We start from the raw sequence: 17872 nt of genomic DNA, 5'->3' as shown, positions 1-17872 counted from the left end.
CTTGCTGCTAAAACCTCTCATTCCTGGACAATTTGGCAAATGTTTTTGGCATCTTCTTGAGTACCTCATATCCTTCGTAAAAGTGTGGTGACCAGAACTGGATTCAATAGTCTAATTGTGATATCACCAGAGCTTTATAGAGATTCAAAGCTACTTCCCTTCTTTTGTCCTCCACGTCTATGGTGGCACAGTGGTTAGTACTGCTGCCTCATGACTCCAGGGACCCGGGTTCAATCCCTGGCTTGGGTCACTGTCTGTGTGGAGTTTGCAAGTTCTCCCTGTGTCTGCATGGGTTTCTTTCGGTTTCCTCCCACAGTCCAAAGCTGCATGGATTAGATGGATTTTCCATGCTACGTTGCTACGTTAGTATCTGAGGGGTTAGCTAGGGTAAATGCATGGGGATAGGGCCTGGGGTTGGATTGTGGTCAGTGCAGACTTGATGGGTCAAATGGCCTCCTTCTGCACTGTAGAATCTAATGATAAGGCCTTGAATCCCATACACCATACAGCTCAAACACACAGATCCCAGTAGAGCTGTTAGCAAGGTCCCTCTGTTCTTGTGTGCCCTTTAGGACAGTGCCATTAAATTTGTATTGCTTCTCACTTCTTCCAGCAAAATGCATTCATCTTGCTCTATCTGGCCATTCTGACACCTGATGTCCTGTTGCAGTCAGTTGCTATCATCCTTAATGTTTGCTGCACTTCTCAAGTTTGTATGGCAGCCTTCATAGTGAGGATTTGAGGGTAGGGATGTTTTGCTGCAGTTGTATAAGGCATTGGTGAGGCCACATCTGGAGTATTGTGTGCAGGTTTGGTGCTCTAATCTGAGGAAGGATGTTCTTGCTATAGAGGGAGTACAGTGAAGGTTTACCAGACTGATGCCTGTGATGGTAGGCCTGTCATATGAGGAGATATTGAGTCAGTTAGAATTGTATTCATTGGAGTTTAGAAGAGTGAGAGAGGCAAATTGAAATTTGAACTCTAATGATAGTTTGATAATATAAATCAAAAAACACAAGTTCAGCTTCCAAATGTACGCATTAACTCTAACTCTACCCCTCAACGCTTCTGCTGCCATTGTACTGTCAGACTGCTTACTTGCTAAACTGGTCTTGAATGAGCTGTATCCATGCTGCTGATTTGTATTTGTTACCCTATCATTGCTTTAGGCGAAGCAAAAATTGCAATCTGTGTTTTATTTGACCATGAGTTAAGTTTCTGACCAGTATACACTCCATTGCAAGGATCCCTCATATAAAAGCAAACTTCTGTGGCTACTGGAATCTGAAGCAGAAAATGTTAGAAAATCTCAGCAGGTCTGACAGCATCTGTGGAGAGACAATAGAACCAATGTTTCGCATCAGAATGCGTTCTGATGAAGGATCACCCTGACACGATGATGGCTGTACCCTCTCAAGAGATGCTGTCAGACCAGCTGAGATTTTCCAACATTTTCTGTTTATCTCATAACATCAGCTGCTTCAGATCGCTGCCCACTGAGATGCTCATGTGACTTTGTTCAGGAATCACCTGGTGAGTCACCTATACGAGGTTTAGACCCTCAGGCCTGCCCTGCCATTCAGTTAGATCATGGCTATCTCCTTCATTTTGACTTCCTAGTTTTGCTCCATGTATGTTGCTGCTGCTGCCTAAAAAAAAATAAAATCTTACCTATCTCAATCTTAAAATCCAACTGCTGCAACATTCTCTTAGCCTTTTGGCTACAGTTCCAAAGTACTATTGCCCTGAATATGAAAGAGTCCTCCTTAATGGCTTAGCTTTAATTTGAAGCTTATGTCCCTTTTCTTTCTTCCCATGCCAGCTGAAATAACTTTCTCTTTTTCTAATCAAATCTTAACGTATTTACCACCTTGATTGGATCACTCCAGGATGGCACAGTGACACAGTGGTTAGCACTACTGCTTGACAGCTCCAGGAACATGGGTTTGATTCCTGGCTTGGGTCACTATCTGTGTGGAGTTTCACATTCTCCCCATGTCTGCATGGGTTTCCTCCAGGTGCTCCAATATTCTCTGCATATCCGAACAGGTGCTGCAGTGTGGCGATAAGGGATTTTCAGTGTCTTCATTGCTCTGTTAATGTAAGCCTACTTGTGACTAATAAATAAAATTTACTTTAATGCTTGTAGTTTAACCCTTTTAAGTTCCAATACCGTTCTGATGAATCTGCACAGCACCTATTCCAAGACCAATACATCCTTCTTGAGATGCCATATCCAAAATTGAAAACCCTATTCTACAAAGATAAGGAATTTTATCCCTAGTGCCAATGATTATTTCTCAACCAATATTATTCAGATTATGAAGCTATTATCATATTGCTGCCTTTGGGACCCTCCTGTGCACAAAAAGGCTCTTTTGTTTCCATTACAATAGTGACTTCAACTCAAAAGTACTTGATTGTCTGTGAGGTGCTTTGGGATGTCCTGAGAGGAGGTCATGAAAGGTGACATTTGTTCTTTGTACTCAATATCTTTGCTCCATACAGTCCCAAGTTTCTCACCATTTAGTAAATGTTCCAATTTCTGAAAATTAGCCATACCTTTTCGGGGGTGAAATTAGGAAACATTTGCAAACAAAGGATGGTAGACATTTGAAAATTTCTTCCAATGACAATGCTAGGCCACTTGTTAATTTAAAATCAGCCAATCTGTATTTGTCATCCAACAGTATTCAGGAGACTTTGGAGTCCTTGTGCATCAGTCACTGAAAGTAAGCGTGCAGGTATGGGTAGTAAAGGCAGATGGTATGTTGACCTGCATAGAGGATAGGGATGTTTGCTGCAATTGTATAAGGCGTTGGTGTGCGTAGTTTTGGTATCCTTATCTAAGGAAGGATGTCCTTGCTATAGAGGAAGTATAGCGAAGGTTTACCAGGCTGATGCCTGAAATGGCAGTTCTGTCATACAAGGAGGGATTAAGTTAGTTAGGATCATCTTCATTAGAGTTTAGAAGAGTGAGGGGGGGATCTTGTAGAAACTTAAAATGCTAGCAGGGTTAGACAGGGTAGATTCAGAAAGAATATTCCTGGGGCAGGGCGGGGGGGCAGAATTAGGTGTCATAATTTGAGGATAAGGGATAAACCTTTTAGTACTGAGGTGAGGAGAAATTCCTTCACCCAGAGGGTGGTGAATGTGTGGAATTCACTCCCACAGAAAGTAGTTGTGGCCAAAATGTGTGATGTCAAGAAGAAATTAGATGTAGCCTTTGGGGCTAAAGGGATCAAGGGGTATGGGAGCAAGAGGGGAACAGGATATTGAATTCGATGATCAGCCATGATCAAAAAGTGGCGGAGCAGATTCGAAGGGCTGAATAGCCCACGTAGAACATTACAGCGCAGCGTAGGCCCTTCAGCCCTCGATGGTTTCACAGGTCAGTGCAAAAAATGTAAAGCCCATCTAACCTCCTGCTTTTAGTTTCTATATGGGGCAAAGGTGGGTATTTGGAGTTAAGCCATGATCTCGTTGAATGCTGGAGCATGCTTGAAAGCATAAATGACCTACAGATGTGTCTTCCCCTCTATAAATTTCTGAGATTGCTGAAGTCTGCTCAGTTTATAGTAAAGCACTGTTCTGAAGGCTTAAACATATTGACAGTCATCCATATATTAATTACCAGTACACGTGCTGCAGTCTCTTGTTGTGTTAAATATTGGAAGGGGTTGCAAACTGTAATTAAAACTTAAAATTGGAATTAGAAAACTGAATTGTTGGCCTAAAAAAGAATGTCAGTTTGAGTCTCCCACACGTGGTGCCTGGAAATTTATGACCAAATGCTGACTGACACTGTTCACAGCCACCATGTAATGTGAAAGAGGTGAAAAATTCCCCAAGATCCCAAAATGTTTTTAAAACAAAAAGTCAGGAGACTACCTTACTGGTTCTATTGCGCCTGTCCCCAGATGTTTGTGACCTGTTGTGAAAAGAATAACTCAAGTACTGACTTGTGAATGAAGTCAATTTTAAAAAGTTTTTCTTCAGTGATTTTTAAACAGTTTTTTTCACTATCTGATCTCAAAAAGCAGTAGTTTACACGTTTTTACTCATGTTTCCTTGCACACATGAAAAGGCTGTGTTGCTTACTCTGTTCAGATTGTTAGGTCGTTTTCTGAGCAATTATGGATCAAACATGGGTAAATTGCAATTTCAGCACTGACCAGCTCTGAGCTATGACATGGAGTTGAGAACTAGGGGTCAGTTTGAGGTAAAATTTTTAGAACTGAGCTGAGGAGAAATTTCTTCACCCCAGAGAGTGGTGAATGTGCAGAATTCACGACCACAAAGTAGTTGAGGCTAAAACGTTGTGTGTTTCAAGAATAAATTGGATACAGCTCTTGGGGATCAGGATATTGAATTCAATCAGCCATGATCAAAATGAATGACGGACCAGGCTCGAAGGGCTGAATGGCCTACTCGAAAAGACGTGCTGGTTAGGTGCATTGGCCATGCTAAATTCTCCCTCAATGTGCCCGAGCAGGTACTGGAGTGTGGTGACTAGGGGATTTTCACAGTAACTTCATTGCAATGTTAATGTAAGCCAACTTGTGACACAAATAAACTTTAAAAGTTTTAACATAGAAACAAAAAGCAGGAGTAGTTTAATGCAGAGCAGGCTTAATCGTCTGAATGGCCTTCTGTTCTTGTAAGAAGTGGCACCCAACTTTTTGCACACAATAACACCGGATAAATGGCCAATTAAGTTAATTGTGGTGTCAATATAGAGAAGGAAATATTGGCTAAAACACTTGTGGGGAAGCGAGATGGGTGTAGCCTCCCCAGCTACACTTCGATGCCAGGGAATTTTTATGTCCCACCTGAGGGGATCTTGGCTGAAGGTTCATCTGAAATAAAACACCTCTGACAGTGAAGCATTTCCTTCAGAGTACCGCACTGGAGTGTTAGCTCGGTTGTATTTCAGTCTCCGAGAAAGAACGTTGTAAGTGTTTGAAATAAAAACAAACAATACACTTGCCATTTGGATTAGCTGAGTTTAATTTGCAATAGAATTCTTATTTGGTTGAATGGAATATTATCCTGGGTGCTAGGAGCCAGCATTGGAATATACAGGCAATGTTTTGTAATTGTCTGAAGAACTGGGGACAATTGGAAAAATATTACTTTTCATGGATACAGGCACACATTGGGGCACAAGCAACATTTTTGTCTTTGTTTCTCCGCCTCTGGATTGGAAATCTTCAGAATTGCCTTATTTAAAGAAATGAGAAAAGTGCCTTTAATGTTTAATTAAACAAAGGTTGAAACAGCACAGTCTCTAATGTTCATTTATGATTCTCATAGAATCCCTGCAGTGCAGAAGGAGACTATTTGGACCATTGAGTTTGCACCAACCACGATACCACCCAGGCCCTATTCTCATATCCCCACTTTATCCTGATAATAATGCATGGTCAATCCACCTAACCCACATATCTTTGGACTGTGGGAGGAAACTGGAGCAGTCAGAGGAAACTCGCGCAGACGTGGGGAGAATGTGTAAACTCCACACAGACAGTGAACCGAGGCCGGATTGATCCCGGGTCCCTGGCGCTGAGGCAGCAGTGTTAAACACTGTGCCACTGTGTTGCCCTTTCATAGGATGAGATGCAATAAATTGAGTTTTGTGGGTGCCTTGAATGCAATTTGTGCTTTAAATCTTGAACTGCCTCCTCCTCTTGAAGGCATTGGCTCATTGGGGTAACAGCCCTTTGGTAACATGAGGATGGTTGCACAGCTGGGACTGAACCTATCATCTCTGACATCTCCTGTACTCTCCCTGGAAGAGGTCACTAACAAAATAGCTTGGAAGCAAAATAGTTGCTGCATGCCTTTCTTCCCCCTCACTTTGGAGCATTGAAACTAACTTGTGGTATATGTCTGACTGAGGTCACTAACTCTGAGGCATGCAAGGAATTGAACTAAGTACCTTCTTGAGCTCTGGGACTTTACCTATCAAATTGTTAGTAGGAAAATAGAAGTAGTTCATATAAAATAGAAGTAGTTCATACCTTTATTTCCACACAGCCTTAAAAGTTAAAATAAACCAGGAACCATTATAGTTTGGAGTTTGAACCAAAAATTGTGGTTTTTGTTCCCCACTTGCATTTGTACTCTAACCACCTTTGTCTAGATGCTTCTGATTGCTTTTTGCTGAGCTGCTTTGCAAAATAATTCTTGGACATCTGAGTCTTGATTAAAGAATGTTAGCTACGTGCTTAAGGGAAAGCTGAATAAGTGATTTACTCCACAGCCATCTTGAATGGTGGGTCTGGGAAGAAATGGTGTAATGATAGACTATCCTGAGAGTTCAGAGCTGCGTAGGTAACTATTTACATTTTATTGGTTTGGCAATTATCAGTAGTTCATGGGGAAAGGACTCCTGCAGTTTAACATCAAGATATTAACCCTATAGGTCTTCTGTTCCCTTAAAATTGAGTGAGCTGTGCCTGAAACCACTTCCTGTGGCAAAATATCCTATGATCTTGCAATCTTCCATGTAAGGACATTTCTTTTGGAAACTTCCTGGAACACTTAGATAACAAAGACACCTATGTCTGACTGTGATTTATTGACTGCAGCTCAGCCTTTGACATCATTATTTCTATGAAATTCATCTCCAAACTCTGGGGCTTGACTTCTCCATCGGTGACTGGATCCTGAACACCTAACCCATAGACTACTGTCAGTAAGGATGGGCAACAACACCCAATCATCCTCAAGACCAGTGCCCACAAGGCTGCATCCTCAGCCCCTTAGTATACTTCTTACACATTTGTGACTGTGTGGCTAAGTTCCCCTCCAACTCGATTTTCAAGTTTGCTGATGACACCACCAAAGTAGGTTGGCTCTCAAACAATAATGAGACGGCGTACAGGCATGAGATAGAGAATCTGGTGAACTGATGCGACAACAATAATTTCTCCCTCATTGTCAACAAAACGAAGGAGATTGTCGTCACCTTCAGGAAGTGTGATGGAGGACATGTCCCTGTCTACATCAATGGGGGCGAAGTAGAAATGGCCGATAACTTTAACTTTAGGTTTTTAGGTGTCCAGATCATGAATGACCTGTCCTGGTCCCTCCATGCCGACGCTATAGTTAGCAAAGTCCACCAATGCCTTTACTTTCTCAGAAGACGTAGGAAATTTGACATGTCTTTTCTGATTCTCTCCAACTTTAACAGATGCCCGATAGAAAGCATTCTTTCTGGTTGTATCACAACTTGGTACAGCTCCTGCTCTGCCCAAGACCACAAGAAACTACAAAGGGTCATGAACGAAGCCCAGTCCATCACTCAAACCAGCTTCCCATTCATTGACACTATCTATACTTCCCACTGCCTCGGCAAAATAGCCAGCATAATTAAGGACTCCATGCACCCCGGACATTCTCTCTCCGACCTTCTGTCGGGAAAAAGACTGAGGACATGTACCAACCAATTCGAGAACAGCTTCTTCCCTGCTGCGCATCAACCTTTTGAATGGACCTACCTCACATAAGTTGATCTTTCTCTACACCCTAGCTATGACTGTGACACTACATTTTGCACTCCTTTCCTTTTCGATGAATAGTATGCTTCGTACAGGGTGCAAGAAACAATACTTTCACTGTATACTAATACATGTGACAATGATCAAATTCTAACCATACTCCTCACTTTGAGGCATTGCCCTGGGTTTTGAGGGTAAGATTGGGCATCTGTACTTGAAATGTAACTTTTCTGTGGGAGAATAGTCTATCGTCTTTAAACAATGTCCAGCCTTCACATTCCAGTTTTTGCTTTTCTTTTGATCTTCCGTGCACAGGACTGAGAACGAGTGGTGACAAGAAAACACTAAAGTTCCCACGTCCAACTTGAAGGTACAGGTAACATTTCTCTCATTTTATTTATTAATTAATTGTATTTGAGTGAACATTTCAGATTGATCATGCAGCTCTATCCATAATATTAATCTTTCCTGATTGACTTGCTGCGTATTTCTATCGCTTGCAGTTTTGTCTTGCAATAAATGAGTGAGTTTTCTTTTACTCTTAAGTCGCTGTCAGAGCCCACTGATACATGAACACTGTAAAAGATCTCTGTTCTCTGTTTGCTCTATTTGAGGTCCACTGGCTCTATGACTTGGGACTGAAAGGCATTCAGCTCCTGTTGAGTCAGATCATGGTTAACCTGTATTATCTCTACTTACCCACTTTTGCACATCCCCTGGTGACACCCAACAAAAATACAATTTAACAGCACAGTGGGTGTGCCTATACCACAGGGGTTCAAGAAGGCAGCTCACCACCTCGAGAGTAATTAGCAATGGGCAATAAGTGCTGACTTGCCCAGCATTCTGTAAAATGAACTTTTCAACAATTCAGTTGATCCAACATCCGTACTCTTTTGGGAGAGTTCCAGTTTCCTTTTTTTTTGTGAAGAATTGCTTCTTGATTCCACACTCTGGAACATAAGAACTAGGAGCAGGAGTAGACCATCTGGCCCCTCGAGCCTGCTCCGCCATTCAATGAGATTGTGGCTGATCTTTTCATGGACTTAGCTCTACTTGCCCGCCCACTCACCATAACCATTAATTCCTTTGCTGTTCAAAATATAGCTATCTTAAAAACATTCAATGAAGTAGCCTCAATTGTTTCACTGGGCAGAGAATTCCACAGATTCACAACCCTTTGTGTGAAGAAGCTCCTCCTCAACTCAACTCAGTCCTAAATCGCCCTTGTTTTGAGGCCATGCCCCTAATACTAGTTTTACCCTCTAGTGGAAACAACTTCCCTACTTCTATCTTCCCAATGAATATAGCCTCAGTCTACTCAGTCTGTCCTCATAAGCCAACCCTCTCAACTCTGGAATCAATCTAATGAATTTCCTCTGTACCCTCTCCAGTGATAGTATATCCTTTTTCAAATAAGGAAACCAAAACTGTACATAGTACTCCAACCTGTAACATGTGACAGGGCAGCACAGTGGTTAGCACTGCTGCTTCACAGCTGTAGGGACGTGGGTTCAATTCCCGGCTTGGGTCACTGTTTGTGTGGAGTTTGCACATTCTCCTCTTGTCTGCATGGGTTTCCTCCAGTGCTCTGGTTTCCTCCCACAATCCAAAGATGTGCGGGTTAGGTTGATTGGCCATACGAAAATTGCCCCTTAGTGTCCTGTGATGCATAGGTGGGAGGGATTAGCAGGTAAATATGTAGGGATATGGGGATAGGGCCTGGGTGGGATTGTGGTCGGTGCAGACTTGATAGGCCAAATGGCCTGTTTTTGCCCTGTAGGGTTTCTTCTTTGAACTTTGTGCCATACCTCCCCGTAAGAAGAAAAAATTCCTTTATATCTATCCTCTTGAATCCCTACCCCTCAATTTTCTACTAAATTGGGGTGTTTACTCAATATACATTGGTAAGCTCAATCCAACATCCTGACATCTTCAGCAAAAAATATTTGAGCATGCTGGGCTGGAAATTGATATGCATTTCAGCTGTTTTTTTGAGGGGTGCAACTATACAAATTGGGTGTGAGATCCTATGTCTAAGCTACTGCTGTCATATTGGTCCCCGTTGTTTTAGGTGTACCTGCAAATTAGTTCAATTTAAGAACATAACATAAGAAATAGGAGCAGGAGTAGGCCATCCAGCCCTTCGATTCTGCCCCGCCATTCAATAAGATCATGGCTGATCTGTCGTGTCTCAGTTCCACATTCCCGCCCTCTCCCCATAACCCTTAATCCCCTCGCTTATCAAAAACCCATCAACCCGCGTCTTAAAAATATTTAGCGAGGTAGCCTCCACCACTTCAACGGGCAGAGAATTCCAGAGATTCACCACCCTTTGAAGAAGTTCCTCCTCAACTCCGTTCTAAACCCCCCCCCCCCCCCCCTTATCTTGAGGCTGTGCCCCCTAGTCCTGCTGTCCTTTCTGAGCGGGAAGAGCCTCTCCGTCCCATTCAAAAAAGAGGGTTTGGAAGCCTGTTTTGAGACTTTTCTGAAAACCTGGTGGATCATCACCAGTTTTGCGATTCTGTAATCATTTTGTGTTGGTGGAAGTTCTCACCTTAGTTTGATTCGTGAGCGACAAAACGTGGAACTTTCACTGCTGCTTACATATATAGCGACTTGTTTCAATTCCTTGCGCTTTACAGTGGCCGTGGGATAAAGCGGAGCTTGGGTGGAGGCAGAACAGGTAAAGTAGCTTTCTCCCACAAGTTCACTGCACAGCTAGATTTCAGCTGCAGGTGGGAACCTGGTCACTCCTCTGAGGATTGAGTTGTACAGTTCCTGGCAGTTGGACTGATGCACTTGTGTACATGGTTAACTGCCCATCCTTTCAGCTTGGGTTAATTTGAATTGGCTACCAGATCACAGTACAATTGTGGATCATTTGGCAGTTTTTATGGTTCCAATTGCCCCTTTCTGGGGATTAAGTTTGTTTCATTTATTTATCCTTGAAATAAAACTTATTATTTTTAATATTTTCTCACCTGACATGGATTGGCTGACTGATAGAAGATATAAAGTTGGGATAAAAGGAACATTTTTAGGATGGCAACGTGTAACTTGTGACATGCCACAGGGACCAGTGCTGGGGCCAAAGTTATTGTCAAATGACTTGGAGGGAAGTGAATGTACGATTGCCAGGTTTATGGAAGACACAAATAGGTGAGAAGGCATGTGGTGAGGATGGCAGTATACGGAGGGATATAGATAGGTTAAGTGAGTGGGCAAAAACATAGCTGATGTAACGTATGAAATTGAGATACGTGCTTTGGTAAGAAGAATAAAGGAGTTGAGCATTTAAATGCAGAAAATCTGCAGCACAAAGGGATTTTGGGATCTCTGTACATCACAGAAAGCTAGCTTGCAAGTTCAATATGTAAATGGAATGTTGGCTGTTGCTTTTTATACTCTGAAGAAGGGAAGTCTTGCTAAACTAAAAGATATGTGGAGTTGCTGGCATTGGACTGAGATAGGCATCGTAAGTATTCTCGCAACACCACGTTAAAGTCCAACAGGTTTATTTGATAGCACAAGCTTTCAGAGCTCTGCTTCATCAGGTGAGAGGCACTCAGAGGCATTCTCTAGTGAATCTGTGGAATACTTGCCACTGAGTGCTGTAGAGGCTGAGCCATTAAGTACGGCTCACAGTTGAGATGGACAGATTTTTAATCCTTAAGGGGATAAGGCAGGAAGGTGGAGCTGAGGATTATCACTTAGGATCAGTCATCATCTCATTGAATGGTGGAGCAGATTCTGAGCCGAATGGCCTACTTCTGCTCTTATGTTTTACGGTCTAATGCTTGATGCAGGGCTACGAAGATGACCTTTCGAATTAAAACCTCATGTTTGGACACCACGTTGGGTTTAGACTTGTAACAAAACTTGGCCAAGTTCCAATGCTGAGTGGTGTTTCATCCTTTGTGCATCGAGTCTGTAAATTTATCCTGTTAAGTTTTTGTTCAAGATTGTATTGCCATTCAATCATAAAATGCCTCTGGAATTATAAACAGTGGGCAATTATAGATCTTGGTCAGGGTGGGCCATTCAGATTTCAAACATAGACCTGCTTTGACAGCTGCTTGCCAATTTCACCTTAAATCAGTACAGCTACCATAGATTTGATTTTTTAAAAAAAATTTGATTTATTATTGCCACGTGTGCAGTGAAAAGTTTTTTTTTGCATGCTATACGGACAAACTATAAAAACTATAGTTCATAGACTACATAGGAGAGAGGGTGCAAAATGTAGTGTTACAGTCACAGCCAGGGTGTAGCGAACAGTCATCTCAATATAAGATAGATCCATTTAAAAGTCTGGTGGCAGCAGGGAAAATGCTGTTCTTGAGTTGGCTGGTATGTGACCTCAGACTTTTCTACCCTCTTCCTGATAGAAGAAAGTAGGAGAGAGTATGTTCGAAGTGCATGGGTCCTTGATTATGCTGGCTGCTTTTCCGAAGCAGTGGGAAGTGTAGACGGAGTCACTGGATGGGAGGTTGGTTTGCATGATGGACCGGGCTATATTCGTGACCTTTCGTACTTTCTTGCGATCTTGGTCAAAGCAGGAGCCGCACCAAGCTGTGATACATCTGGAAACACGGTCCTTAAAAGTTGGGTGCTATAAAACAGGAAGAAAGTAGCAATACAAGGTTTTTTTTTGAGTGGATAAACACAAGGCAAAACCAACAGTCCACAATGGAGTGGAGAGCGTGAGGCATTGCCCTTTCTGGGGAGGGTGCATGTGTGATCACGTTGTTGGATAGAAAGTAGAAAGGGACAGAGGGTGTGGAATTTGCATGTATGGAAATTTCAGACGAAAGCAAAATGCTGCAGATGCTGTAATCTGAAACTTAAAACTGAAAACACTGGGAAAACTGAGCTTTAGTAAACTCTGTGCAGACAGAAATGACGTTGGTGCTTTCAGGTCAGTGATGTTGAATGGTCATCAAATTGAAATGTTTAGCTCTATTTCTCTCTCCACACATGCTGCCAGACCTACTGAATATTTCCAGCCAGATCAGTGGATCTTTAAATAAAAGGTAATTTCATACTATCACAAAGAGCAAGTGGTGGATCATGATTTTAAATTTTAACGTTTGGTTTGTTTATTTATTTAGTTTTAGTGGAATACCTGTTTGTATTTTGAAAACTGAGGTGACTTTTGCATTGTTCCTACTGTGGACAGTGGCTTGAGTTGACATTGACTTTGCTATTGTGACATGAGGCTGCTTGATATTTCACCATTATGCTTGTTGGAATTCAGACATGCCCCCTCTTTAATGTTCAGCTTCTATGACAAGGTAGATTAAAAAAAGATGTTTCTGATGGTGGGGTCATAATTTGAGGATTGGACTGCAGTGAGGAGAAATTTCTTCACTCAGAATGGTGAATCTATGGAAATCACTATGGCAGAAAGCAGTTAGGCCAAAATGTGTAATTTCAAGAAGAAATTAGATATAGCTGTTGGTGGCTAAAGGGATCAAGGGATATGGAGGGAAAATGGGATCAGGATATTGAATTTGATGATCAGCCATGATCAGAATGAATGAATGGAGCAGGCTCGAAAGGCTGAATGGCCTACTCTTTTGGAGGGATTTACAGAGCCGCTTCTCACTCCAAATATCAGATCTGAATCTGGAGTTCTCCATTCTCATCTCATGATGTTTTAGCTCATCGTTCACTCTTTCATTTTTGCCACTCGTGATTTTATATTAAAGATTTGTCCCTTGGGGGAATGGGTTGGTGATTTGTGTATACAATGGGAAAGGTCACCTTTTACTCATGCATTTTTTTTTAACGTTGTGCTTTTGTATATTTTGCTTTTAACTCGTTGCCTTAGTTGCTCCGACGCATGTTATTGATATCAGTGACTGACCTGTAGCTGTTGTTCTCCTGTACAAAGGCACAGTGCAAGCTTGGAAGAAGAAACAGGCAATTGTTTTGTTATTCCCCAAAGAGCTCCTTCAGGACAGGTATTTTGTTTAAAAAAAAAACATTCAACTACCTGTCATTTGTACTTTACTGAGAGCACAGGAAAGGGTTAAAATTCTGGGCAATAAAGTCTATAAGGAATAGACAGCCTGTTGAGCCTGCTCCACCATTCAGTACAATCATGGCTGACCTCCTGCCTCATGTCTACTTTGCCACCCTTTTCGCATGTCCCTCGCTTCCCTGAGACCAAAAATCTCTGACTTAAATATACCAGTGACAGAGCATCAGCAACGCACTGGGGTAGAACATTCCAAATATTCCCAACCAAAAGTGCAGAAATTTCTCCTCATCTCCGTCCGAAGTGATTCATCCATTGACCTGAGACACTGCCCCTGTGCTCTGGGTGGATGGATTCATGAAAGCTATGGCTAATTGCTTTTTTATTCTGCAGGGGACTGTTGAAGTAGAACTATGTCCGGAATTGCTTTGAGTCGACTTGCGCAAGAAAGGAAAGCCTGGAGAAAGGATCATCCTTTCGTAAGTATACTTTTTGGTAGCAATGTCGGCCACTGCTTCAGGAATATTTATATCACAAAGTGGAATAATCCTTTAGAGGATTGCAAGCTTTGGTTACCGGACTTGACTTCTGAATTATTGTGCAAGTTTTACCAATGTTTGCTTGAATCGTTCGAGGATTGACTGCAGAGTACAGGTTGTAATGGAAAGTGCAAATCTATTTGACACTTAGAACCATGAATTAGTATACAGCACAGGAGGTGGCTGTTTGACCCATCAAATTCTTGATCTTGTCCTGAATCCCTGCAATATTTTTCTTTGTATTTATTAATTCCCTTTTGAAGGGTGCAGTTCAACTCTAGCAGAATACAGCACTTAGAGGCCATTGCTTCATAAAAGCTTGCGTGCCTGATGATTGCAGCACAGTTGAATCAGTAATCCAAGTGGTTTGCTATCTCAGCTAAGTGTACTTCTCTTTTCTGTCTCTCGTTCCAAATTTAAATTGGTATTGCTGCTTGCTTTGGCTGATTTTTTTTTGCTTCAGGAAAACTGCTGTGCTACCAGTACAAGATCAAAGTGGTCATTTTCCTGCTGCCCTTCTCAGCTAAAAATGGAGAATATCCTAGGGATGAGGATTTTTATGAGAGCAAAATACTGTGGTTGCTGGAATCTGAAATACAAAATGCTGGTGGAACTCAGCAGGTCCGACAGCATCTGCAGAGAGAGAATAATAAGAAGTCTCACAACACCAGGTTTGAGTCCAACCAGTTTATTTGATAGTAATTGTAATAGTAATGTTCCACACACCTGATGAAGGAACACCGTTTCTGAAAGCTTGTGAGATTACTATCAAATAAACTGGTTGGACTCTAACCTGGCGATGTGAGACTTCTTACTGTGTTTACTTCTTACTGCGTTTAGAGTAGCTAAGAGTAGTGGGCGAGAAGAGGATTGGGAGAGGTTTAAATGTCAACAAAGAATGACAAAGAAATTGATAAAGAAGGGTAGGATAAATTATGAAGCTGGGCTAGCGCTTAATATAAAAAAGGATAGCAAGAGTTTTTATAAATACATAAAAAGGAAGAGGCTGGCTAGGGTGAACATTGGACCCTTAGAAGATGAGAAGGGGGACTTAGTGGTAGGGGATGGGGAAATGGCTGAGGCCCTGAATAACATTTTTGTTTCTGTCTTCACGGAGGAGGACGTGAATAATTTGCAGGGTGTTAGCGATGGAAAGATGGTAGGAGTGGAGGGCCTGAATGACATTATTGTTACTAGAGAGGCGGTGCTCGACAGACTGGAGGGACTGATTGTGGACAAGTCCCCAGGACCGGATGGAATGCATCCAAGGATTCTGAAGGAAATGGCAGAGGTGATAGTGGATGCCTTGGTGATTATTTTCCAAACGTCGCTGGATTCCGGGGAAGTGCCGGAAGATTGGGAAAATGGCTAATGTTACGCCGTTGTTTAAGAAGGGTGGCAGGCAAAAGGCGGGGAATTATAGGCCGGTTAGTTTAATGTCTGTTGTAAGAAAAATGTTAGAATCCGTGATCAAGGAGAAAATAGCGAGGCATCTTGAGGAGAATTGTTTGGTAGAGCAGACGCAGCACGGTTTCGTTAAGGGGAAGTCGTGTCTGACAAATTTATTGAAGTTCTATGAGGATGTGTCTAGGGCGGTGGATAGAGGAGAGCCGGTGGATGTGGTGTTTCTTGATTTTCAGAAGGCGTTTGACAAGGTGCCTCACAAGAGGTTATTGCAGAAGGTCAGGGGGCATGGAGTTGGGGGTAGGGTGTTAGCATGGATAGAGGATTGGCTGTCAAATAGGAGGCAGAGAGTGGGGGTCAATGGGTGATATTCGCATTGGTGGTTGGTGACTAGTGGACTGCCCCAGGGGTCAGTGCTGGGGCCTCAGCTATTCACCATTTATATAGATGATCTGGAGGAGGGAACCGAGTGTATGGTGTCAAAATTTGCTGATGACACCAAGATTGGTGGAACGGCAAATTGTGCGGAGGGTGTGGAGAGTCTGCAGAAGGATCTAGATAGGCTGGGCGAATGGGCCAGGAACTGGCAAATGGAATTTAATGTTGGCAAATGTGAGGTTGTCCACTTTGGTAGGAATAATGGTAGGAAGGACTATTACTTACGTGGCGAAAAACTGCAGCATGCAACGGTGCAGAGGGACCTCGGGGTCCTTGTGCATGAGTCGCAAAAACCCAGCTTGCAGGTGCAGCAGGTGGTCAGGAAGGCGAATGGGATGCTGGCCTTCGTAGCGAGGGGGATTGAATATAAAAGTAGGGAGGCCTTGCTGCAGCTGTATAGGGCACTGATGAGGCCGCAGCTGGAGTAGTGTGTGCAGTTTTGGTCGCCGCACTTACGCAAGGATATTTTGGCCTTGGAGGGAGTGCAGAGGAGGTTTACTAGGCTGATGCCGGAGTTGAGGGGGTTGAACTATGAGGAGAGGCTGAATAAACTAGACTTGTACTCGTTAGAGTTTAGAAGAATGAGGGGAGATCTCATTGAGATGTATAAGATGTTGAATGGGATGGATAGGATAGAGGTGGAGAGGCTCTTCCTGCTCAGAAAGGACAGTAGGACTAGAGGGCACAGCCTCAGGATAAAGGGGGGGGGGGGCGCGGTTTAGAACGGAGTTGAGGAGGAACTTCTTCACTCAAAGGGTGGTGAATCTCTGGAATTCTCTGCCCGTTGAAGTGGTGGAGGCTACCTCGCTAAATATTTTTAAGACGCGGGTTGATAGGTTTTTGATAGGCAAGGGGATTAAGGGTTATGGGGAGAGGCCGGAATGTGGAACTGAGCCACGATAGATCAGCCATGATCTTATTGAATGGCGGGGCAGGCTCGAGGGGCTAGATGGCCTACTCCTGCTCCTGTTTCTTATGTTCTTGTGTGTTTACCCCAGTCTAACACCGGCATCTCTACATCGAGAGAGAATAGTGCCAGCATTTTGAGTCTGGATGACCCGACCCAATCTGATGAAGGGTTTTTATTTTTTGTCAGAAATAATCTGTGCTTTCTCAGCTGCTTTGAGTTGAATTGAAATTATTTTTGCATTCTGTTAGTTGACCTTTTGTGACATTTAACATTTTAGCGTAATGAGACACAAGGTGAGCAATATCTTGCACTGTGGACTCCTACACACTTGGAGATTAGACTCAGGTTGTTGATGCACCTTCCATAAAAGAACCTTGGTATTAGCATCTTTCGTGTGGTCAGGACATCCAAAGGAGTTTACGATCAGTGAATACATTTTGAAGTGCGTTCGTTATTATGAAGGCAACTCGCGAATACCAAATGTGCCCCTCTGTGGGTGGGACAGTTGTTAGCACTATTGCCTCACAGGACCCAGGTTCAATTCCCGCCTCGGATGACTGTCTCTGTGGAGTTTGCACAATCTCCCATGTCTGTGTGGGTTTCCTCCGGGTGCTCCGGTTTCCTCCCAAAGTCCAAAAATATGCAGGGTAGATGGATTGGTTATGGCAAATTGTCCCTTAGTGTCTGGGGATTAGCTAGGGTAAATACATGGGGTTATGGGAATAGGGTCTGGGTGGGATTGTGGTTGGGTCAAATGGCCTCATTTTGCACTAGGATTCTATGGTTCTCTGGCCTTGCTGAGTTTCCTTTGTATAAACATGGGAGTTGCTATGAGGGGCAGGAATTTGGAATATTCTGTTAAAATGCAATTCTTTAAATTGCACTGAATGTGACTCCCTGTCGCTCAGAAAATAAAGATTGATTAAATCAAATTGTTGGGACCAGGAGTGGGTAGTCCCCCACTTGGTCCAGGCAGGAAGAATATTGGATTTTATTTTACTGTCTAGGTTCAGAATCTCCAGTATAAATTGAATCACTGACTGAAATAAGTTGAAATTGTTCAAAATCGACTGCTGCCCCTACTGTGTGG

At 42.8% G+C, this 17872-nt stretch overlaps 1 protein-coding gene across 3 annotated transcripts in view; it reads left to right on the top strand.

Annotated features, from left to right (window-relative positions):
- LOC145361544 (SUMO-conjugating enzyme UBC9) overlaps nt 1-17872 on the top strand; it is a 53320-nt gene that overhangs the window by 10074 nt on the left and 25374 nt on the right. Inside the window, exons 2-4 of one of the 3 annotated variants that reach the window (XM_080217369.1) lie at nt 7821-7875; nt 12496-12541; nt 13885-13970. In XM_080217369.1, the coding sequence (XP_080073495.1) occupies nt 13905-13970 (66 nt within the window). In that variant the 5' untranslated portion in view covers nt 7821-7875; nt 12496-12541; nt 13885-13904. Of the gene's footprint in view, nt 1-7820; nt 7882-12495; nt 12542-13884; nt 13971-17872 lie in introns of all 3 variants that reach the window. The other 2 variants (XM_080217370.1, XM_080217368.1) reach the window with 2 other exon arrangements.

Source organism: Carcharhinus amblyrhynchos, chromosome 35, assembly GCF_965287045.1.
Source record: "Carcharhinus amblyrhynchos chromosome 35, sCarAmb.v2.hapA, whole genome shotgun sequence".
In the NCBI taxonomy this organism is placed as follows: domain Eukaryota; kingdom Metazoa; phylum Chordata; class Chondrichthyes; order Carcharhiniformes; family Carcharhinidae; genus Carcharhinus; species Carcharhinus amblyrhynchos.
Note: the sequence above shows the minus strand (reverse complement) of the source record. Positions and strands in the feature narration are given on the sequence as shown.